The 25,797-nt window shown below is 37.0% G+C and overlaps 1 protein-coding gene across 1 annotated transcript in view; it reads left to right on the forward strand.

Moving 5' to 3' along the window:
• Positions 1 to 25,797, forward strand: part of LOC149077190 (netrin-1-like) — an 80,286-nt gene that overhangs the window by 40,479 nt on the left and 14,010 nt on the right. The window contains exon 2 of the mRNA XM_089244934.1: positions 21,206 to 21,394. Within this exon, the coding sequence (XP_089101060.1) occupies positions 21,206 to 21,394 (189 nt within the window). The remainder of the gene's footprint in view (positions 1 to 21,205; positions 21,395 to 25,797) is intronic.

Consider the following 25,797-nt stretch of genomic DNA (forward strand, 5'->3'; position numbering starts at 1 on the left):
CCGGAAAGTTCGTTCAAAGTGCAAAAAAGCACTAAAATCTACCAGTCCTAGCTAATACAGTGGATTCCTTTCATAACGTCCCAATTAGAATGTTTTCCCGCTTGGTACGACTTATTTGCTTGAGCTAAACTCTTACTATAATTCTCATGTGCATTTCCCGTTTAAAGCGTTTTCCCGCTTACAACGTTTTATCATGACAGTTTTTTGAAAAACGCTATTAGCGGGATCCACTGTATATTTTTATACGTTTTTTTGGGCGGATGAGGAGTGAATTAATCAGATCTTATTCATTTCATATGGGAAAGTGTGCTTTGAGATACGAATTTTCCGATCTCAAGAGAGCAACTTCCAGAAATGAATCAATTTGATATACGTCTACATACATTTAAAATTTACGACGCATTTTGTCATAGCGTGCTCATTTTATTTATTTTGTGGTTAATGAGATAAGATCTAAAGCAGCTTAAATTATCATAAATAAATAATAAATACATATGTATATACTACTGAATTTTTCGTCTGCAATAACACGTGGAGTAAATTAACGCGTGAAAACTGTTGACTTTTCCTTGTCCAATATTTGCACCACACATAGCATACTTTTTCATTTCATAATTAAACACTCTTTTCGAAAGCAACGATTAATAAAACTATTCCTAAAACATTATCTGTAGATGCCGGTGTTTGCTGAAATTCAGCTGCCGACCAACAGGGTTGCGTTGAAATCTCGTTTTGTGCCATTAGGCGAGTACCTGCTTGCTCCTCATAAGTTGAGGCCCTGGGCAAACACGACTTTTTTGGGGGACACTTTATATACAGCATTCTTTGAGGCAGAGGCATACGCAGGAGGAAAGGCATGAAGTGCCCGTGCCCCATCACCAAAACGATCAAAAGCTAAAAATATCAGTAAAAATTAGACTATCGAAAGAAGAAGCCACTTTTGGCATTAGCATGTCCCTCGAAAATTTTGTGGGCCCTGGACACTGCCTCGTGTATACCCCATTGCGAGAAAAACAGGCGAATCAATTAAACCTATTCCTTCCTCTTTTTGAAATCAGCCTGCTTCAACCAATGCTTTGTGGTGCTCCCTTGAATACCCAAGAGTGCTTGATGCTTAGGTTCGTTTTCATTCTTACCATGTATTTGAATCGTTTTATGCAAAAAGGGCATGAGTCTATTTTTCGTAAAATTTACTATTTTACTTTTTCCACTTCAGTACATGATTTTACATGTTGTACACCAAAAAGACACCATTTTGTGGTGCCTGGTCAAATATAATTGATAATAAATAAAGTTTCAAAATTTTATGCGGGAAAGCCTAGTCTTGAACAGTTTTTTTTTTCCAAAAATTAGTTTTCACTAATGGGTGTGACCCTTTTTACATGAATCAATTCATTTATGATCTCTGTGGCGACTGCGGGTCTTCAGGGGGACCTGCCTCTTTTTTTTTAAAAAAAGTTCATTTTAGATAAAACAAATGTACTTTTGATTTAGATATTTTAACTAAGACATGTGTAAAAACGCATTTCCTTAATTATAGGTACTTTTATACAAATAGTTAGTCTAACTCGAAGCCAGCTATTAACTCTAATACCAGCCATTAACTCACGGTCTAAGTCAAGGTCCACGGACCATTACAATTGTAACTTAGATAGACAACGTGTATTTATGAGTTACAGTACCATAGTAACGTACGCACCTGCCCATATGTGTTACGCCTATATTCTTAATTTATATAGTACTAGCTACAATACCCGGCGCTGCCCGGGTTTTCTTCAATGAGGCTTTTTGGATCATGCGATATCTCCCTCTTTCTTTGAGGGACATGCAAACCGTGTCTAAAGGTAACCAATATGGCGACGTCCTGCGCGACTCATGAAATAAGCAAATCTAAAGAAACGTAGAAATGAATAGTCCCCCCCACTTTTTTATGGGTGTTAAGTATTTCGATTCCCTCCCCTTGAACTTCAAGTTATCTATTTCTGCCTGTTTCAGCTTCCAAAAATGCTTAATTAAAGCTGTGGAATTTTTTCGATGCACTTTACGGGACCCATAACTAATTTTAAAAACATCCTAAACTATATGAATTTATGCAAATAAATATCAAAAGACAATACGGAGACATTAATTTTCATGACTGAGAAGATATAAATAAAAAGTTTAAATCAATGTTATTACATGGATATCCAACTCAAAAGGAAATCCGGCAAATTATTAATATTTTTAATTTTCTGGGCTTCGTATCTACAAGTGAATTCAATATTTCAAAAATCGAGAATTCAATTTAATTTTTAAAATTATTGATGTGGCAGGAAACCCCCCTCCCAGTAAATTTCCGTATTTATGCAGTTAAATCGGCAATTTTAATACTGATTTGTATGAGGATCACCCTTTTCCTGACCCTCAAAGTGATGATTATGACGTCTATTCAAAAAGCCTCATTACTGAGAGTATTGAAAATGTGGCAAACCATTATAAAGGCATAAACTATTATACATAACTGGCAGCATTAAAGAAGTGACAAACCATTGTAAAGACATAAACACGTCTGAAACTCATCGCTAGGGAACCACGGTAACCAAAGTAAACGTTCGGAAAGTGATTGTTGAGGCCGAGAAACCATTGTTGCCCGACAGTTTTTTGCCCATTTGGGGCATTTGCCCTGGGCTGACGAAATTTTAAAGTAGCCTATCGTTCAAGTCGGGTCCCATTTGGTATATATGCAAAATTTGGCGACGATCGATCTAAAATTGTAGATTTGTATAGAGAACATACACACACACAGACACACACACAGAAAATGAATTTTATATATATAGAAGACTAGCTATAATACCCGGCGCTGCCCGGGTTTTCTTGAATGAGGCTTTTTGGATCACGTGATATCTCCCTCTTTCTTTGAGGGACATGCAAGCCGTGTCCAAGTTAACCAATATGACGACTTCATGAAATAAACAAATCTAGATTTAAAGAAGCGTAGAAATGAATATATATATATGTTTTCCCCCATTTTTAAGGGTCGCTCAGTATTTCGACCCCCCCCCCTCCCCGAACTTAAAGTTATCCATCTGCCAGTTTCAGCTTCCAAAAATGCTTAATTAAAGCTGTGGAATTTTTTCGATGTACTTTTTACGGGCCCATAATTAATTTTAAAATATCTTACTCTACTTGAATTTATGCAGTTTGAATATCAAAAGACTATACGGAGACATTAATTTTCATGCTTGAGAAGATATAAATAAAAAGTTTAAATCAATGTTATTATGATGATATATCCAACTCAAAAGTAGGTCCGGCTAATTACTTCATATTTAATCTCCTGGGCTTCGTATATCTCTAAGCGAACTCAATATTTCAAAAATCGAGAATTCAATACAATTTTTAAAATTATTGATGTGGCAGTAAATTCCCAGTAAAAATTTCCGCATTTATGCAGTAAAATCTGCAATTTTAAACACTGATATCTATGAGGATCATCCTTTGTCTGACCTTCAAAGTGATGCTGATGATGATTCTGACGACTATTGAAAAAAGTGGCAAACCATTATAAAGGCATGGACTGTTATACATATACACTGGCAGCGTTGAAGAAGTGACAAACCATTGTAAAGGCATATACACGTCTGAAACGCATTGCTAGGGAACCACGGTAACCAAAGTAAACGTTCGGAAAGTGATTGTTGAGGCCGAGAAACCATTGTTGCCCGACAGTTTTTTGCCCATTTGGGGCATTTGCCCTGGGCTGACGAAATTTTAAAGTAGCCTATCGTTCAAGTCGGGTCCCATTTGGTATATATGCAAAATTTGGCGACGATCGATCTAAAATTGTAGATTTGTATAGAGAACATACACACACACACAGACACACAGAAAATCAATTTTATATATATAGATTCATATATATTTAAAGCCCCTTATAATGAGAAATGATTCCAAAAATTCCACGTTTCTGAAGGTCTTGTAAGAAAAATAAACTAAAATAAAAATTAATTAAACTGTATAAAATCAAATTTAAAATAAAATAAATAAATGCTATTTAAATGTTATTACAAAAAAAATAAATGTTATTTCATATGAATAATTTTTGCGAAAAAAAATTATACTACCAATTTTATATGTAAAATTAGCATATTTTCAGTACTTGAAAACGAAACAGTTTTGATTCTAGAAGAGTGTTTCTCAACCTTTTTTGTGGCCATGTCCCACCTACGCATCTTGTAAAATTCTGATTGCAATCCCCCCCCCCCCCCCATAATAAAACACACACACGGGAAGGGGGAAATTCATTTATGATCCCTGTAATTAAATATCTCGTAAAAGTTGAATTTAAGGATCGTTATTCTGCTGATTTGAGGTAGAATATCCGTTAGATTCCATATGGGTGCTCATAGACTGTGCTCTCGACTGGAAAAAGGTTGAAAAGCTTTCTGAATATTCGTTATATTATATCCGTTCTTGAGTGTGAAAATTACTTTTAGAATCAAGTTTTTGCTAGAGAAAAAAGTGTTCCAATGGATTTACATCATGATATCAATCGTTAACACCATTGAAACATCCCCAAGAGGCTAATTGAAAAGAACACTTCAAGCCAGTCTCTCCATCATCAAACCGATTTCAAAAAAGAACGGCAAACGGCTGCAATAACCTATTCTCGTCACCAAAAACGTGAATAACCTTGTTTAAACGTCTGTGAAGTAACCATATTTCCAAAAACAACAACAAAAATAGAAGAAAAAAAAAACCTTCAGACACACTCTGTGAGGCCATTCTATTGATCATCTAGTGAGAAATTTAAGGGATGCCATTTCTTTTTCCTCTGCTGTTTAAACATATATCCAGCACCGCCCCACCGTTTCAAACTCGAGAGCACTAGGCTAACCATTCAGTGACTAGACCTCACTCCACTTTTCCCGTCCGGCCTATGGCAATGTTATTTCAGCTTCCTTGCTCAACCAGAGGTCTTGATACCAGACTGACAGTAACGGCCACATCCATCCATAATGCATCAGTAGCGAGAGAATGAGAGCCTCTCTGAAGAGATCAATTGCGGAAATACTCTAGTACAGACGCTGTGCGAAAAAAAATAAAATGAAATTACGTGAATTCTATATCGGGCTTTTCTTTCACGAGATTCGTGTAAAAGCTTCCATGATGGCTGGAAGCCTCGTGTCTTGATTTTCTAAAAAGATAGCACCAGGCCACTAGAGAGACAGAGTTAGAGAGAGAGTTCTTTTCGCATAAACTGTTGAGGGATTAATAGCAGGGAGGTGCCAGAAAAATGGTCGAGGTTAGAAAAGAAAGCTTGCCCGAATGGTTTTCTTGTGAGGGTTTTTTTTTTAAAGAAAGGCTGACTGAGAGTTGGGTGTGTTATGCTTATGTGAAACAAGAAGAATGCGTTTATGAGTAGAATGAATGAAAGAGAAGGAAATGAAGGAAGAGAGAAGGCAAAAGTGCAAAAAAAATATATAAAGAAAATTGGCATTTTAAAGAATCACAAGTGAGGGCCAAACACAAACAGCTTACGACCTACATTATCCTGGAACTGCAAGAAAAGGACCTTGAAGATAATGAGAATTTTATTTTTCTTACGAGACCTTCTTGAGAAACGTGGAATTTTTGGAATCATCTCTCATTAAGGGCTTTAAATATATATATATATATACACACGTATATGTTAAGAATATAGGCGTAACATACGGGCAGGTGCGTACGTTACTGCGGTACTGTAACCCCTAAATACACGCTGTCCATCCAAGTTACCATTATGATAGTCCGTGGGCCTTGACTTAGACCGTGAGAGTTAATGGCTGGCCTCGAGTTAGACTTTAATTACATGTATAAAAGTACCTATAATTAAGGAAATGAGTTTTTACATGTCTTAATTCTGATGGTTCGTGATCTCGGGATAAGCAGTTTTTGAATTATCTTGAGCGATAGTATTGTATGTTGATAAGAATGAGTAATGGATGCTAACAAGAATCGTGCTTTTTTAAGGCTTTTTAGATAACACAAGGGAAAAAACTGTTATCAAGAAACTAGTTATAGTTTCAATTGAAATTCATTCATTGTTATATACTGAGATTGCTTATTGGGCTTAAATTATTGCTCTTTTATGAATACAATGAAACCTCTCTTTTGTAGACACCGGTGGGACAAAAAAAATGTATCCGTAAAAGAGGGGGTGACCGCATCTGAAGGGTGCCCGTTAAGAGGAGTTTTACTGTATCATCATTCAAATAAATTTATAAAAATCCAACGGTGAAATAGTAAAAATTAGAATGAATTCTGAAAATTTCTGACTATTTATGCATCCATAAGAATGTTGATTTTTTGACTATCAGAAGTAGATATTTATTACTATTGGGCGTATTTGTGCAATCTAGTAGCTAAGTGAACCGAAGTAAGCATCACCTCGAGCTAGACACATCTGCAGCACCAAGCTCCGGTGCGACAAGTCTGGGTATGGATTTCGCATAAAGTATGGAATTTGATATTATTGTGACTTATTTTTTTTTTTTACTAAATTGCGGATTGAAAAAAAATTCTTGAAAGGGTCAGATTGGCCCCGAGGTTGAGAATAGTGGTTCCCAAACGGTGGTACCTAATTGGAGATACGGACAGTCTATTCTGGGGTACGTGAAAAATTAACAAGTACCAGTGGAGAACACACGTAAAACAATTAGAAAAGTACACCATGCACACACATTTTTAATGGTACGCGGTAAGGAAGAGTGAGAGAGTCTTTTTTGCGCGGCTTTGGTGCAAGTTTTGTGTACGCATTTCTGGGGGTATGCGAGCATCTTCATGCATCTCAAATGGTGAAACAATATCATAAAAAAGATATATGTCTACTCTAATGTCTCATTAACGAGAATACATACTGTACAGTCAAGGACCCCCATTAGACCAAGGATTTGACAGATCCCTCCCTTTCTAAGTCACACCTTATAGTTGCTGCTACGTAAATTTTATAGTGGTGAATACTCGTAGAGATTAAATGCAAAAATTCCACCTCACCAAAAAATTTAATACTGGTAAATCTAAATAGATTTTATGAATATTTTTTTGTTAACCTCGAATATTCAGCTGTTACTGTATACGGCCGTCAAGAATGTTATTCAGCTTTTATAAGACCATCTGATGAGTTAGTTATTCACCAGACATTCAAGACACTGCAATATTCACTAGACTTTTCAATTCTGTATACACTATTCCGATTTCAACTATATAAAGAGCTAAAAGAAATGGCACAGATCTATAGGCTACTATACGATCTCGACTAAATCAATCTCTCAGTTTTATGGAGAATATTACTGATAAGGCTCATAAAGTCTCAGAAGATTTTTTTTTTACGTGATTATGAAGTTATACGAATAACTTTTTCTGTTATACTAGAACTGCGAACTGATCATTAACACCGGAGAAAGTCAACGTTTAATGATGTCAGAATAATGATTGTTATCCGAGAAAACATCAAGAACCACAATAGATCGAACCCTTGTCGTATTTTAAGACCGGGACTATATTCAGCTGCCATATAACAAAATAATCTAAAAAAAAAAAATTTTCTTTTTGCTAATAGATTTTTTTTGGTCCAGTTATTAGACACTGCCGCCGGTCGGTCGGCGATAAAGTTTGTTCAGTGCAACATCACATGCATTTATGCAACGAAAGAGGCGAAAAACTCTACGGCGGCATATCATTAAAAGACACACAAACCATTTTTGTAGCTTTTTTTTTTTTGTATGACCGACCACACGACGAACGATCCCTTCCATTTTTTTTTTACAGGGGCGAGATCGGAATACTCGATCGACCAGCCTTAATTTGATTATTAGAAATCCAGTCACACCACAGGCTGTGAAACGTGACCACGTGGCACCAGACAAAGTTAAATGGTATAAATATCTTTGAACCTTATTTCTTTTAAAGACGCGTCTTATCTCCGTAGACGTCTCGAGAGAAACATTTTTTTCCCATGCGATATGACAACACCCAAGAGTGGTTGCGAACGTGCTGCATATGCATCCACGACATTGATGGACCAGAAAATTTTTGTCTCTATCTTTCCTCTCAATGACCTAATAGCACAATTAAACGCCATTATTGTTATTATGGCCGTCGTAAAGTTGTTGGACTAGTCACATGTTATAATGATTGTATCCGATGATTGTCAGTGGTAATAATTCGTAAGGCTTTCTTAAAGGTAAGGTGAATGAATGAATAATTAAGGTATGTTTTCAGAAGTGTTAAAAGCCCTAATGAGATCAGTATGGTTATCAATATAATTGTGAGTGGTTATCATGGCTACCGGTTACGGAGAGGGATTAAAAACCCGCAAATTAACTGTTGAGATAATGATTGACGTGGGACACATGGGGACTGTATCAATTAGCTCGTTCCATGGTTTAAGTTTTTTTTGGGGCTCTTGAACACAATTTATGTACATATAAGGGCCTAAGAAATTACTTTGATTTTATTTTTTAATTCTGTCTTGGGCCAGGTCTGGATATTTCGCGGTGTGGTGCGAAAATCGTTTACGGCCACAGCAATATCCTGAATATAAGACTAACTACCTCTAACTCAGATGCCCGGGGGATAAATCCTATTAACTCTCGATAACGGACACCCTCGGGTCTGAAGAGGTTTTTCCGCTAACTAGGAGTGTCCGTTAAGGGATAGTAAAATACACTGTCGGGTCCATCGATGTACCTCAAAAAAAGTATCCTTTAACGGGAAGTGTCCGCTAATGGAGAGTGCCCGTTATGGGAGGTTCCGCTGTATTTAAACATTTTTTTGACTTACATTACGGATGCAAGATGAAAACTATCGGACACATTTTTTTGTATCATCTCCCTTATCTCTTACAAATTAACTTTTTTTTAAATTAAAAGTCGCACCACTAGAGAGAGAGAGAGAGAGAGAGAGAGAAAACGGTAGAGAGAGAGAGAGAGAGAGAAAACGGTAGAGAGAGATAGAAAGAGCGGTAGAGAGAGAGAGAGAGAGAGAGAGAAAGAATTAGAGAGAACGGTAGAGAGAGAGAGAAAGAAAGAAAGAGAGCCATAATGTTTTTAGTTATTTGTTTATGGGAAGATAATTGTGCTTTGTAACTTATTATTAGAGCCCGGAAGCTCAAGCGAAATGCCATAAATTCCTTTTTTGATTATTTTCATACGTTTTGGTGAAAAATGCCTTTTTTCAACTTTTCCTGCTATAAGTGCCCATTTTAACATAGTTTTGAGTTTAATTGTAAATTTCAGAGGCCATAATCGGAACACTTGGATATTTTGAGCGTTGGAACAAAAGTGTTACTTTTATTAAAAATTTATTTTCCAAATCTCGGTGTTAGAAAAAGTCCCCACCTCTTCAGTCCCACTTAAACGCGAATAAGTGATCTGAGCGATAAGGAATTTAGTGTTGCCATGCATTAACTTTGTGTTGACCGGATGGTGTTAGACGTGAATGATTTTGTTTCAAATGAACGCGCATCCCATGTTATAAAAAATTAGATTAATTATCATCCATAGTTGAAACAATAAGTATTTGTAAGAGGTAACCACTGTAAGCACAGCCATACTACTAAGCATTAAAAACAATGTTTTTTTTTGCGAAGTTTTCACGAAACCTTAAAGCACACGTCATGATAAAAGCAAACGGGATAATTATGAGAAATTTATGCACAATTTTTGATCATGGAAGCTCACACTTGCGGATAGAACTGGAATCACCCAAGTAACCCCAGTTTACGGTATAAGAGAAGCTAAACGTCTCAGGGGTTCCATCAAATACCTTGGCCTAATGGGGGGGGGGGGGGGAGAGGTGATTCTTATTGTATGTATGTTGATGGGAAGACATATTTTTCACTGGAAATCTTTGTTATTTGATATAATTTTTACTGTATAGGGTGATTAATTCCCCCTAGCCGCATTTTACTGGAGCACCGTTGATCTTACAGGAATACTTCCAGTTAGAAATTTCATACTTATTACGTGTTTTCCATTCTTTGCATATGCAAAAGTTTTTAAGTCAATTTGCGCCCCCCCCCCCGTTTAAATTAGTATAATTATACCTTTCATACGCAAAAAAAGAACACTCTCAAAATGATTTTTTATTGAAATACTGAAATTGAACATTAAATGTTCAATAATAGTATAGAAATTTTCTATGCAATTATTTTGAAAGATGCAGTGGGCAGAATAGAACCTCTAAAAGCGGGCCGCATCTGGCCTGTGGGCCGTAGTTTGCTCATCACTATACGTCAAACCATCCATAAATGGAAAATCTTGTCACTACACATCAACAAAAATATTCATTAGTTTGAGGGACCCCCCCCACCCCCACTTCGGACATACCCTTTAAGACACAACAGGTGGGATATTTTTTTCCATTCGTTTCACCAATTTCAATAATCAGAAATGGTTATTGATACTTAATACAAATACAAATACAAACAAATACAAGCCAGCAAGCTCTATATTGCGATTACGCAATTTTTTGAAAACTCGTCCGAACACATTCGGACCCACATGGAGCAACACGATTTGATATAAACACGATAAATAAGAAATAATTTTTGTTTCTTAAAAGCTAAAAAACTCAGAAGAATTATGCCTTTCTCTAACATGTTGGCCCCCCATAAAAGAAAAGCCGAAGATGTACTGTCGAGTTTTACGGCCCTTAAACGTTAAGGGTTAAGCTGTTTCCTGTTTCGGAACACCTTAATCTATCAACTTTAATGTCTTCTTAAAGCTGCTAGAACACGGTCACCGCCTTAAAAACTTCGTATTTTGTTACGGGTACTTGAATAGTACCTTCAAGATTCAAGCTTAAACCAGTGGCGAAGAAATCGTTTTATTTTATTTATTTATTTTTTGTGGTTAAGTTTCTGTTGTAGTCGTAACAAGCGGAGATTGACACGTTAGATGAAGCCAAGCCTTCTCGTTAACCCTTTCCACCTTACGATTTTTTTTTACGACCCGTCCATCCGCCCACACGTTATTTTTGTGTTGTAGGTATTACTGTGGAAATAAAAAAATATAGAAGTAAATTAGAAAGGAAAATTTACGCTGCAGCCCATAATACAATTGTGCGGCTCAAAAAAAAAAAAAAAAAAAAAAAAATGTCTGACGTTCCATCGGTCTTGTTTCTTCTCTAAAAAAAAAATATATTTTTTTTTATTTCATGCATTTTCACATTTTTCTTCGTGGGTCATGGGTTATGGGCTAGGCCAAGTTGGGACATACACCGCGATTTTAAACCACAGCCATCATCATCATCATCGTTCACCTTTTTAAAAGATCCCGGTGTGAGAACTGACACTCGTTCAACCTGCTGAAGAGTTCGCACCTCGGGAAGGGTCATTACAGAGGATCCGGCAGACCCCCAGCGGAGTCGACTGCGATCCCAAAGCGAATTGCGGCGCTACGGGCCATGCATACATACATACGTGCGTGAATATATATTATACATTCCCCCTCCCCCCTCTTCTTTTCCACTTGAGACGGCTGCTGAGAGATTGATGTCTCAGGTAAAAAAGAACAAGATGATGGTGGCCACAAAGAAGAAGTATAAGAAAAAACATTTACGTTTAACTCAGCGGAGGGTATGAACTGAGCTTCTTCTCTCTCTCCTGCAGTTTCCATATTGTTATTGCACAACATTGGAGATTTGACTACTCATTTATGTACTTATTTCTTGAGGTATTTGTGGAATTTATAATGATTTGGGAATGGGGGGGGGGAGGGGAAGAGAATGCATCGCCACAAATATCGTGAATATTTAATAGTTTGTTATTCCATATTGCTTAAATTTTTCAGAGTTATCATTCCAACGCCATCGTCACGAGATAGTTCGCGACATTACAGTTTTATTCTAAATCTTTGGTGTTGGGGGAGGGGGAGGATGCAAATGTTATTCAAGGATGTAGAAGTTGGTCCTAACTTTGACAGGAGAGCTGACCGACTTTAAACTTTGTGAAATTGTAAAACAAGACTGCAAAAACAAACACAGACTGTCCATAAATGACATTTAATCATTTTTTGTCACACTACGGTCATTTTACGTACACACACACATGCATGCATGACTGGATTTAAGGTGTGCAGGACACAACTCCACAATATCAGGTAACAGATTAATATAGAGTCGACGCTTTTTATAACAACACTCCACGTTCCGTGGAAAACTGACGTTATATGGGGAGGTCATTATATCGAACGGTTGAAAAAAATAGTTTTCTAAGCCAGTGTTTATTAACCGGGGGGGGGGGTCCATGAAATTTGAGGAGAAAAAAAATAAACTTATTGTTTTTACATTATTATGTGCTGAGTATGGTGCCTTCATTTTATCGCCAAAAAGAGTCCCTGACCTTCGTCTTATTGGTACTAAGGGTCAGGGGGAACACAAAAGGTCAACAACCCGGTTTTCAGAGAATTCATACTCAGACATTACATTCATACAGACGGAATAAAAAATTGTATTATTCATTTTGTTACAATGCAAGCGGTTGCAGCGAAAACTCATCAAATTGGAAAATGAAAAATTGTAATAATTCATTGCATACACATACTTATTCACCGAATTTTTCAATATCAAGGGTCACGGTTGAACACAATTTTGGCTAAGAGAAAACAGATTTTGTATAAATATTTGCAAAAAAGAAGAGGTGAAACTGAATTGAGTTCGGACGTTGTATTGGATTGAATGGTCTTTGTAAGTTTTTATATTGGATGAAAAATATTACACGATGAACAGAGGAAAATGTGGAACTTATCGTACTCGTTGTTATAATAGAACGGTCGCAATAGCACATGGTCGTTATAACAAGCGTCGACTGTATTAGAACATAGATTTTTAGATTTTCCAACTGGTGTTCCGCGGTACCCTGGAGGGTTTTTCGGGGTTTCGTAGAATCAAACGTAGTGAACTCTTTAAAATTTCTATAGTTTCCCCAATATTGTAATAATATGTATGGGAATTAGGTACCTTTTGGCTACTTTCGATTTGTTTTCATCTAATGGGATTACAAGTCACGTATTACTTTACGTGGTACATGAATTAAAAAGCTATTAGATATTGAAACCCAACAAACTGAACACGGTCTTGGCTCTATCGCCGACTGACCGTTTCAGTCATTGCCTCTAGCCAAACTTGGCCAAAATTGTCTCTCGCTATAACTGTTTGGGGCCATTCAAGTATTACGTAAGCAGATTTTTAGCCATTTTTGACCCCCTCCCCCCCTTGTCAGCAAAAGTCAGCAAAACACTGACCCCCCCCCCTCCCCAACTTGTCAGCAAAATTTCGTCAGCAGTTTAGAATATTTCATATCTTCAAATAGGGTGGTTGATGACGTAAACAACCTTCAACCCCCCCCCCCTTGCCATCAAAAGTCAGCAAATCCGAAACCACCCCCCCCCCGATGCTGACGTAATACTTGAATGACCCCTTGACCCCCTTTAAGCGTAAAGGAGTTACTCGAAACGAAATTTTCCTTGGAAATTCCTGTAAATAAAAATTTAAAATATTATAATCAATCATAGAACCGTAGCTTTTTTTTTTGATTGAAGAGAAATGATTCACAAACCACACAACGAATCATAGGGATCCGAATCACTAATTTTTCACATCGGCGCCGTAATTTATGGGCAACTAATGGTCACATAACTGCCGAAAAATTCGGTATCTGAATGACCAATTACGAATTTCGCATGCGTACTTCGTATGCATGAAGTCTAGACTTGACTGAAATCTCGTATGAGAGTTTTAATGTCAACTGTCATCACTTGGAAGATAAGCTTGAATCGTTTATCCCATTACTCCAATATAATGCATAAATCGAGTTCCGGGTGCCCTGCCCATTAGAAAATATATATATATATATATATATATATATACGAATCTTTGGCGATGACAGATCGATTTGGGTGGAGTGACATCTTGTTCTGGTGGTTCTTTTTTGCCTCTTTTTTTACTATAATAACTTAATTTATATTACTGAGAGAGAGAAATTGCGTCTCTCTCTTTTTCTCCATTTACAGTGAGTGTCCTTCATAAACATTCCCAATATCCAGATCGACATGAAAAAAAAAAAGGAGGTATTATCAGGCGTATGATTTGATTGGCTTCATAGACATCAATCTTTCCAACTTCAATGACATTTACCAAGAGCAGCACCTCTCATGCCATCGATGGCGTTGCCCGTCAGTAGCCGAATTGTGATGAGTTACGAGAACACTTGAAAAACGTTTGGAAAAGAATGGGAATGACTAAGTATCGATTAAGAGGTGACACATTCACACAGAATTTCTTATTGCCTCCTTTCAGATGAGATAAGAAGTTCTACGAGAGAGAGAAGTTTCTTTTAGATTAATGTGTTTCAAAGATTGGGTTTTTTTATGAGTGTAACACTTATATAGTTACCGAAAAAAAAATCTCTATTTTCACAGTCATTAGTTATACTGAACAGTGGGTGATAACAAATTGAAGAATTCCTCTCTCTCTCTCTCTCTCTCTTCATCTCCGTCAGTTGTTGTTAATGGAAAGCTTTCAAAAAAATATATACGCTGAGTTATATTACATTATAAAAAGTTTATATACACAGTCGAATCCCGTTATAACGAACTCCAAGGGACCGGAGAAACCTCACATCGTTATAAAGGAAATCCAGGTTTTTGCATTGTTCTTACGTAAACTTATATCTAGGGGGATTAGAAAAGTTTTCATCAAAAACGAGGTTTTCGCTCTAACGGTATTCGTTAAAACGGGACTCGACTGTATAATATTGTAAAAAGTTTGTAACGGTAAATGTGGTTATTATACATAATAAGCCGGTTATTATACATAATAAGCCGGTTATTATACATAATTGTCGATCAGTTTGGTAATTTTGATCAATTTCCCTAAATTAATCACTTTTACCGGCGACTATGCTTAATAACCTAAGCGTCGTTGATAAACATGATAAATCGTGCTGTGTGATATACTGTACATGATAATTCATGTGTGTATTGTATCATTATATCGGGGCACGATCGTGATCGTAAAACTTGTTATTAACCATATCGGGGTCCGGCTAGATCCATCACACACATACTTTCTTTCTTTCAAACCGAGCACAACTCAGGCCTATCACCATCTATGGGCGATTTACTACCTAGTGCCGGAAGTGAAACTGTGTGTGTACCTACAATTTAACTGCATATGTAGTGTTGTGTTTGATTTTTCAGTGCCATATTTCAGTAGTTAGTGATGTGTTATGATTGAATTACATTTGTACTGTTTGTAAGTCTGTTGCTCTCTGTGACAAGACTTTTTAAAGGGGAGATTGGCTAGCATTCGCGCCTTGAAGTTGGGAACCATAGAAAACCAACTTTAGCCGACCACCACTGTAACGACGGTGGGGTTCGAACCCGGGACCTCGCAACGCGAGTCCGTCACTATGACCCATCACACATAATAGACTAATTTGAAATTTTTTTCATACTTATCAAATTCACCAATTACACTCCTCCTAACCAGAATATGACCCGTCGCTCTTTCTCAACGAACACCTATTACTCTAGGGTATTATATGTAATCACAGATAAAGGCGACTAATTTAAGGTATTTATTACATTTAGCAACGAAACTTGGTTATTATGCATAATCACCGGTAAAAGTGATAATATTTTTCAGTATTTAACCAAATTTACTAGCGACGATACGTATTATGCATATTCCCCGGTGAAAATGATAAATTTATCAAACTTACCAAGACCATTGGCAAGTATGCATAATAACTGATTTATCACTTTTACCGTAACACGTATATTACAATATAAAAAGCTTTTATAGAATTTACCCCCATTTGATATAACCTTGATTTTCAAGTTACATGAAGAGGTATTTTAATAATACAAGACCATGTCTGGCTAGTAAGAAAGTGTTTATCGACTTACCGAAGTTCGATTGATGACAAATTTTGAGTAAAGTATCGTTTTGAATTGAAGGAACATGGTTATTTCGTCATGTGAGGAAATCAGAGTTTTTTTTTAAATAATAAATTTGAAAAGTTTCAATCGCCTTGAAAGCGGGCACTTTGTGCGCCCACCCTGCGTATGTCCCCAATATCAACTACTACTACTACTACTTAACCATACATGCACCTCGTACATATTCCTTTGCGAAATTTCCTGACATCCTTTTCAAAAAATTAGAACAGACTAGAAATTTACGCACGAGCAGTTCCTTAAATGCTCAAACTGGAAAGCCCAAATTAAAGGTATGGTTGCAATTTGCATTTTCTTCTTCCGAGAGGTTCTTTTTCGAACAATATCGTAGCAAAAAAAAAAATAATAATAAAAATAATAAAAATAAAATAAAATATATATATATATATATATATATACAGGGTGATTATAAAAAAACTATCCCGACATATGGGCCCCTAACTATCATACCATTCACAGAAACTGAATGAAATTTTGGCATAAGGTATTTTGAGGTAGGTATGCGCTCAAGAATGATATAGATAACAACAGTGTCACTCTAACAGTTACGGTTACAATGAGAAAATTTCGAAAATATCAAATGGCAACACCAAGTTTTTTTGTATTGGAATGTGATCTCCATTGTGAAAAACCCTAAATAGCGTTGGAACGGCAACTGTAGCATGAAAATCACCGGCGGTAGATAGGCTAAAAGTGAGGACAACCAATAAGGACAGAGAAGCAGCATATAATAAAGCATTTTATTGTGTTTCACAAATTTTCCACATGAACTTGTGAAGGACTAATCAGGCTGGGATCTCGGTGTGACGAATGAAACGAACATTAATGCTCTGGTGCACGGCAAAGTCCTTTTTACTTTTTCCTTGCCTAGCTCCGGGGATTTTCGTGCTACAGGTGCCATTCCAACGCTATTTAGTGTTTTTCAGGATGGAGATCGCATTCCAATACAAAAAACTTGGTGTTGCCATTTGATATTTTCGAAATTTTCTCACTGTAACCGTAACTGTTAGAGTGACACTGTTGTTTTCCATATCATTCTTGAGCGCATACCTCAAAATACCTTATGCCAAAATTTCATTCAGTTTCTGTGAATGGTATGATAGTTAGGGGCCCATATGTCGAGATAGTTTTTTTATAATCACCCGGTATATATATATTACATAAAGTAGATTAAATATTTTTTAAAGTGTCAAATATTACTTTTTCCTCTTTGTTTCAAAAAATTAGGACATCTGACTTAAAACGTATTATAAAGGTAACATGAATATTTTCCAGCAAATTTACATCAGCTTGATCGAATAAGTGTTGTATGCCATACTTGGTAATGGATGTGAATTTAGAATAGTTCAGTCCTTGCATTACGGGTAGAAAAACAGGACATTTATCCAAATCCGAAATTACTTGTGTGTAGTTGCTTGGACAGTATGGGGGAACGCGTGTTGATATCGTTACATTGTACTGTGGACATCTTTGGCCTTGACCAATGGATTATATGCAACAAGACGTTGAATTTATACGTCTTCGGCACAGATCTGAATCGGACATCAGCCATGAATCAAATCTTCGCTACTGTATAGCCAATAGCAACTGATTTGCAATTTGATCGATCAGAATTTTTTTTCATATCGACTCCAAAATCTCTTGTTAAAATCAGCATCAAGTACAATCATCAGATATCACGAAATCACCGTAGTATCGATGCAGTTTGATTGACATTGCCGTGTTCTTGATGATATGGGCTTCCTCCATCTTCTAACAAAGTCTTCAGCTGCTAGAACCAAAAAATAAAGACTAATATGATATAATTCACTATATATACTTAATAATGAATCAGAAGATTTCTCTGGATGGGGGTGTACATCAGCGGTTCCAGAAGTTGAAGACTTGTATTGAGATGGAAATTTAATTTGCCATCAAGATTTTGACCGTGTCCAAGGAGCTGTATCGATGCTGCAGAAATTCACACGGGTAAAATCTTGATGACAAATGAAATTTCCATCTCCATACAAGTCTTCAACTTCTGGAATCAAAAAGTAGAGATCCCACAATTACACCTCCATCTGGAGACGCCTTCTGATTCTTTGGTTCCTATTTTTTGGTTAGACACGGTAGCAACTTTCCAATTGGGTTTTTTTAGGACAGGGTGTTCTCATAAAAAGTTAATTTATTTATTTCAGTAACTATACAACCATTTTCAATGCGAATGACTACCTGAGGTCTACACGTTATTTGGATACTTTTTCTGATTGGAAGTGTGGTTTACCTCTAGGATCGATGGTTCCCCAGTAATTAGCGGCAAGGTCACTCAGATAGTTTATAACAGGCATTCCCAAAACGTTACGTTCATGGCACCTTTCCAAATGATAATAGAGTTTTAGACAGCTAGTGACACCTCTACCGATCCCAAGGCTCTTTAGTGACACCCAAAAATTCTACGACACATATTGCTTGTGACCATTCCGCTAATAACAATATAAATTTACGTCGGTGCTATTCATACTGGTTTCACTGCACCTTGTATGACCACTGCTTCACAATTTGAGAATTATGCGAAAAATGCACCAAGTTTAACGTATAAGAAGTACTTATTCCATATGGCGTCTCACAATCACGCTCTTGGGGGATTTCGATTTCCAGCTTGAATTGAAAGCACTAGTGGGGAGACAAAAAAAAAGGATAATAGATTGCTGTTACGTTGTGAGGCACTCTGAGGGCTACTTTACGTACAATGTGGATACGATATCAAAATGGGTAATAAAATTAATGTGGCTCGGGGAGGGAGGGAAGTTTTGATGTATCCATCGTATGATTGTCAGCACCATGAGAATGATAGCACGTTTCTTATTCGCAGTGTCTATGCGTGAGGTCACATGATGAATAAGATGATGTATCACGTATGACTTTGGTAGGAGGTCCCCCAAGTCATGAAAATGAAAATATCTGCTCGAGGTTCCTGTTTCCTAAATCCCTCTTTTTACTCTGTTCGGGACTATGACCCTTCTCACTATGTATGTATGCATGCATGCTATATATATTGTCAGCTTCTTTTATATCCCCTTATAACTGAATCTTGTGGTTCCCCGCTTGTGTTCGGGAGTCGGAGGATTCCGCTTGGCTTCACATCTCTTCTTTTTTACGGTTATAAATGCGTCCTTTGTACTACTGGTACATTCTTTGAAGGGGGTCGTGCGCGGATGCGTTTCATGATGGACGGCAGGAGCCGCGATGATATTGTATTTAGGTATCAACCGCATCTCAGAAAAATGGCGACGCAACCGAAGCGGAAGGCGGTGCGAAAAACAGCTACGGACGGTGACAAATGGATTTTTTGTATGTACAGTATTCGTTCGACCCATGAAACGCAATTTCTTTAACAGAGCCGTACTTATTATAAGCGTTGGTGTGCAAAAAAGGCCTTTACGGTGGCCTGAATTCAATATATTTTTTCGCGCTTTGGGTATCATGGGTTTCTATTATGTTGCATTCATAAACGATTACGTTTTTAGTGGAATACTAACAAAAATCGCGATAATGCTTACGCATGAATGTGCAATGTTTCAACAGTTTAGCAATTGATTGATGATGAAAGTTTTAAGGTCATTGATCAGGATCACAGAAAAGGTATGCAGCGTCAGGGCCATCTTAACCCCCTTTACGATCAGGGACGCAATATTGAGTCCAAATGCCAGTGGAATAAATTCGATCCAGCTGACTGTTTTTTTAAACCTCTTTTTTCCTCATCGCGAAGCCTTATTAAAACTCTATGAAACGAAGATGTGCGTGTGTTCCCTCCCCCGCTCTAACCAGCTTTCCCCCTTAAGTTCTCCTCAATACACCCCCCCCCTTTCCACATATAATGCATCTTCTTCAGAACTAATCCTTCTATAATAATGGAGGGTTCAGAAATGAAGTAGTCCAAGCCCAGATTTGGTTGTGATGTGTACTTAGTCATATAAAATACATAGAATAACTAAGAGTTTTGACACTCGCTAAGAAATGAAGTGGTGCAAAGTGAAGCCTACAGATGGCAACAATATAATTTCCTAACACGATAATTGCTAGTAATTTCAAATGCAAATTTCTTTGTCTTGAAAAAAAATTTCAGTGTGACTTAACACCACTTCATATCTCAACCTCCATATACTGTACATGGAAGTGAGGAAATAGAACACGTAGGTGAGGGCGTAAAAGGAATTTACTGTATATTTCTTATCTCTCTGTAACTCCCTTATCTAATTACCTACTGCCTGTACTATTCCTTCCCAACCCTCATTGCTTTTTTTCCTTTAATTTCTTTCTCTTTCTTCCTTTTTTTAACGTGTGAACATGGCTACCATATTTATCGCCTATACGTCTAACACAGATCATTCAAATTTATCACCAACAGCTTGTACGTGAAGCGGTTATTAGCATCATCAGTCCGCGGACAAATAAATTCACCGAGGCCCTAACTGGCCTGCCACAACTGCTTTTACTTACACTTTTTAAATTGTCATGAATCCCCCCCCCCTCCCTCAAGACCGTAATAGCACCTGGCTATGTCCGTGCGCCCGAGTGACGTGGTGGTGAGATGCACGTCTACCACCGAGAAGGTTCAAACCCAAGGGAGGATATAGGTGATATTTTCCCTAACGAACTTGAGGCGGCCACTGCTAGATAACGCCTTCATTTTCAACCCTCTTTTTAATGGCAATAAATTGCTATACAGAGATATGGCCAGCGTTGGTGTTTGGTGATGTGTGGCAAGACGGCCCTGCGCGGTAGACTAGACGAGCATTCTGTAATCTCTCGTCCCAAAAGGATGAGGTATTTTGTAATTTACTGTGCGTTACTGTATACAAGGTGTGCTGTAAGTTCTAACTCGGCCTTTATTTCATCACCCGTCCGTCGTAAAGGTATGGTTCTTATTTGAAAAAATACTCAAAATGTGTTAAGGAATAACTCTGTAGCAGTTTCAAGAGTAAAAATACGGGGTGCCATAAAATGAAAAATCTAATGTAAAAATCGACGATTCAACGTCGATTTAAACGTATTTCGAGACACATTGTATTTTCACTCTTGAGACTGGTACAGTGATTCCCGAACACACTTTGAGCATTTCTTCAAATTATAACCATACCTTTACGACGAACGGTTGATGAGATAAAAACCGAACTTACAGGACACCGTGTGTAAATGAGTCTGCACCAAAATCACTCAATTCGATTTTTTACTTTCAGCATGCAACTGCAATCTACACGCAAGGCGTTGCCGTTTCAACATGGAGCTTTATAAATTATCAGGCTTCACGTCAGGTGGCGTTTGCCTCAACTGTCGCCATAACACAGCTGGACGTCACTGCCATTATTGCAAGGAAGGATATTACAGGGACACCACGAAGCCTATAACGCATCGGAAAGCCTGCAGGCGTAGGTATTTCTTTGTATTCGATTTTAGAGTTTGTTTTTGTATCTTAACCGCCTACAAAATTAGGGTGTGGTTTCACATTGGTTTAAACACTACATATTCAAATGCTTAAACACGAATCTGATTGGTTGAATGCATTTCTTGGGAGGGAAAAAAGCAATAAATGGAATGATTTTATTTGTTGCAATGGCGTAATCCATTTCAAATTAATGAATTGTATTGAATTGCATTACAGAAAGATACCAACTGGTCTTTCAGGTCATTACATCCTCTGCCTTTTTCCTAAGTAGGCCGTTCGTTGTATTCACTCTAATTTTCAATACCTAATAAGGAAAAGCAAATCTAAGAAAAAATACATGCAGAAATTGTTTTGTAAACCAGTGACAACACCGGAGATGCCCTGGACCTCCCCCCACCACGGGGGGGGGGCGCGAAGAGTTTACGTTGCTTCTTGCAACAGAGCCTGGATGTCTCGTGGTTTCTCCAGTTTCCTCCAGTTACAACACCGCCATGAAACGAAGCCAAACAATGCCATTTATACTACAGGTTCGTTACATACCTACCCTACCTGAGCGCAAATGAGCTTCACCATTTTTTACATGCGCATGTGCAATGACTTCAAGTACAAAGGTATTGTGAATGATGGGTGTTACGTAGTACGGCCACGACGTTTTCAAAACAGAAGCAATGGTGCTGCACAAAAATTGAATTCGTTGGAAGTTGTGTAGCATAATTTGCAAGACTCCAAGAGCATCAGCAAGGTATCAGCATTACCTGAAAAAAGCAGTCGCAAGATGATTAAAAGCGTTTAACGAAGGACAATCGATCTGATAGATCAGTGGTTCTCAACTGAAGCCATATGGTCGCCCCTTCCCCTTGTTATATGGTATAAAGTCTTGTTATACGGTGTAAAAAAGGTTACTACTTTTAAAATCTAGTAGAACCCCCTCCCCAAACAGGGTTTAACGGGTATCCAGCCCGGAAGGCCGGAGATCCATTACATTGCAAAAAAATTTAGATACCTAATTTTCTCAGAAATCCCCTCAATAAGTTGAAAGTGCCTTGCTCTTGCTCCATGTACACATGGGACTCTGATCAAGATGGAGGGGGACTAGAAAAACATAAAAATACATGGTCTAGAGGGGGGGACCATGGAACAAAAAAGATTATGGAACATTGGAATAAGTGACACTGCCTGGCGTACATCTTTGATTCTCTATGCTCAAAGGAGCATAGACATCACTGACTCCTCATTTCATTGTACATTCTCGACCTACGGAAAATCCACTAATTGAACGCAGTAGAGTATGTAATGGATTTATGGGGATGGTAAAAGCTGGTATCGTTCTCTGACATCACGGTCCTATTGAAAAGTTATACCAATGATATCTAGAGCAATAAATGCCGTAACTCCACCAGACGTCTCCCGTCGCCGATATCTTTTCCAGCCTGGCATATAGAGCAGTATTCTTCAACAGCTGGTGCATGGGAATTTTCTGCCGCGATTGGCGAAACATTCTATTCATTTATTCTTTGCCAGTCCGTCAATTATTTTTCTTATTCTTTGTTTTTTGCGGGGTCTGAAATTATTATTATTTTATTAAATAACATTTCATCGGTTCATTTTTTCCTATTTATTTATTTTTTCATCGGTCCAAAAAATATTTTTGCTATTTATTTGTTTTTTACCGTCCACGATGTTGTTCAACTACTTTCACTAGTCCGCAGTTGTATGGACTGGGTCGCCGTTTCGATTAGTAAGTAAGTCCGCAGTTGTAGAAATGTTGAACAACACTGATACTTCTAGTAAGCTACTGCAATAGACTCTTCAAACAAGAAAAAGATGGTTAAACGTCCACAATACGATATATAGAATGAAATCGTTAAAGATTTTCTACATCGATTATACATATTTTTTCTTGTGTGTTTTGAAACCCTATAAAATCTCTTTTGCTTTTATTATACGTATTTTATAAGCTTTTTGCCGCACGTAGAGATTTACAAGCTTCTTTTGCGATCCTCTTTCCATTGACGACGGTAACGAATTCTTGGGCTTATATATTCTATGAATCATGTCCCTCTCCGTTTTCTAGAGATTCCATTGAGTTCTCGTGACTACAGGAAAAAAAATGAGCTCTTTTCCATCTTTAGATTCCCACTAAGGTATGAGAACGTAGAATATAAGGGTTCTCCTTGTGTGTATTTGTATGAGTTGGTACAAAGGGTCGTAATACTAAATCGTTGATATTGTGGATTCCCTGCAATGCACGCACTTTGAGGGGGAGAGTAAGAAAGAAGCCATTTTCTACTTTGACAAAAGTCAGTGAAGGAATTCTCTTTTTTTTTATGAATATTCTTTTTTTTTTTACATTTTCGGGAGACGTTTTTAAGGTTCTGTAAACATCCGGGACAATCGCCCAGATTCGTCGCATTCTTTCGGCTCAGCAAGATGTGGAGTTAGCTCACAAAAGATATACAAGAGAAATCGCTGGCTATAAATCCCATAGCAAATACCCTACAGTCACCTTGGAAAGAATGGATTATAGCTATTCATATATAAATATGTATATAGGGGCGGGGGTTGAGAGATCATATATCAATCCTATGAGTAATATGTAGCCCCCCCCCCTAAATGTTTTTGAAATTTATTCAGTGCCTGACTTGGAATTGTTCAATTTCAGAAAGTTGAGAAAAAACCCCAATTTTCTAGAACAATGAGATATTTTCTTTTTATTAATTTCTGATTATGATACGCATATGCCATAGCGTTTATGGAGAATACTGAACTAAAAAATTTGTGAAAATTGATCAATATGCAAAACAACTGATTGATTTGAGCTGTTTCTTTACGCAGACAGTTCCAACGTGTGCACAGCAGATATTTCTGCAACCGCTGACTTTAGAGAAACATACTTTCAATCACAAAAAGTTTTCAAATAACGTGGAGTTACTTGAAATCTCAAAATTTGCTTCGAGTCGTACAGTTATTGAAATATACACTGTATTTCCAGAAATCCGTGTCCTTTTTGGAGTTGAGACATTTTCTAGAATTTCTAAAAAAATACTGGGTAAATCATTCCGAAATTTTGGTCACGTGAACACTATGTTTGTATTCATAATTTCCAATGAAAATATCCATGTGGGCGTTTAGGGGATCAACAAAAAACTAAATAAGAGAAAAAAGGTTTTTGATCAACCCTGTAATGATTTGTAACTTGCACACTATATTTCTTTAACTTTGTGCAATCATTGTGCGCATTTTCGTGAGAATAGGAGTGTATTCACGAAGATATAAATGTTTTCTATAAAAATTTCAATTTTCATCTCGTGTTGTTTTTGCTTATAACACGCGGAGTTTTGAACCAATTTTTATGAAATTCACAGAGAATCTGGCACCATACATGAGATATCATGTGCATAAATTTAGAATTTGGGATTCCTTATTCAATGAGAGAGAGAGAGAGAGAAGAGATTAATTAATTTTTTAATAAATAAATTTTAATTCCGTATGCTCAGGAAATCTTTTTTATTTTCCTATAATTTGGTTGCCAGATATATATATAGTCGTGAAAATTCAGAAAGATATACGTGATATCGTGAGCTATAATTTAAGTTACTGGCTAAGAGTACCTGGATGAAAGGGATTTTTTTCCACAAATTCGTTTTTCGATTATTTTCTGTCATTAAATTATTTCGTTCAGTTTGTTCATTTTGATATCATACACGTGTGTTATGTTCAGTCATTTCTCTTATATAGCATCAGACATATGTCTTCGCTCATTCGCATAAAGCCGTGGGCTTATTTTTAAATAATCAAATATTTTAAAATACAAGCTAATTGAAATACTAATTTGTTGAAAAAAAATTCCTTATCCAGGTATTCCCAGTCTGGATGCAGACGATATTAATCATATTATATCAGTACTTAAAAACGATACCGTGTGTATCTTTCTGAATTTTCACGACAATCAACTGGAATTTTTATATAAGTTGCATTATGTATTTGTCTCAACTAAATTTAAAGTAAAAATATTCTGCGCATGCGTGATTAAAAATTATTTACTGAAAATGATCATATCTCATCAAATAATAAATTGTTACATTTTAAATTTCTACGTAGGGTGTCTCACATGTGTACTGCCAATTTTTCTGTAGATTTCATAAAAATTGTTCGAAGACTGCGCGTGTTAAAAGCAAAAAAACATGCGATGAAAATTTGAATTTGTATAAAAAACATTTATATCTTTGTGAATATACGTGCTATTCTCACGAAAGTGCACACACAATCAATAGCATAAAATAATGGCACTATTCTGTGAAAGAATAGTGCCATTATCCACACCAATCCACACACACACACACACACACACACACACACACACACACACACACACACACACACACA

Source organism: Pholcus phalangioides, unplaced genomic scaffold (assembly GCF_987345545.1).
Source record: "Pholcus phalangioides strain wild (caught in Gottingen) unplaced genomic scaffold, Ppha-v1.0 ptg000015l_1, whole genome shotgun sequence".
Lineage (NCBI taxonomy): Eukaryota > Metazoa > Arthropoda > Arachnida > Araneae > Pholcidae > Pholcus > Pholcus phalangioides.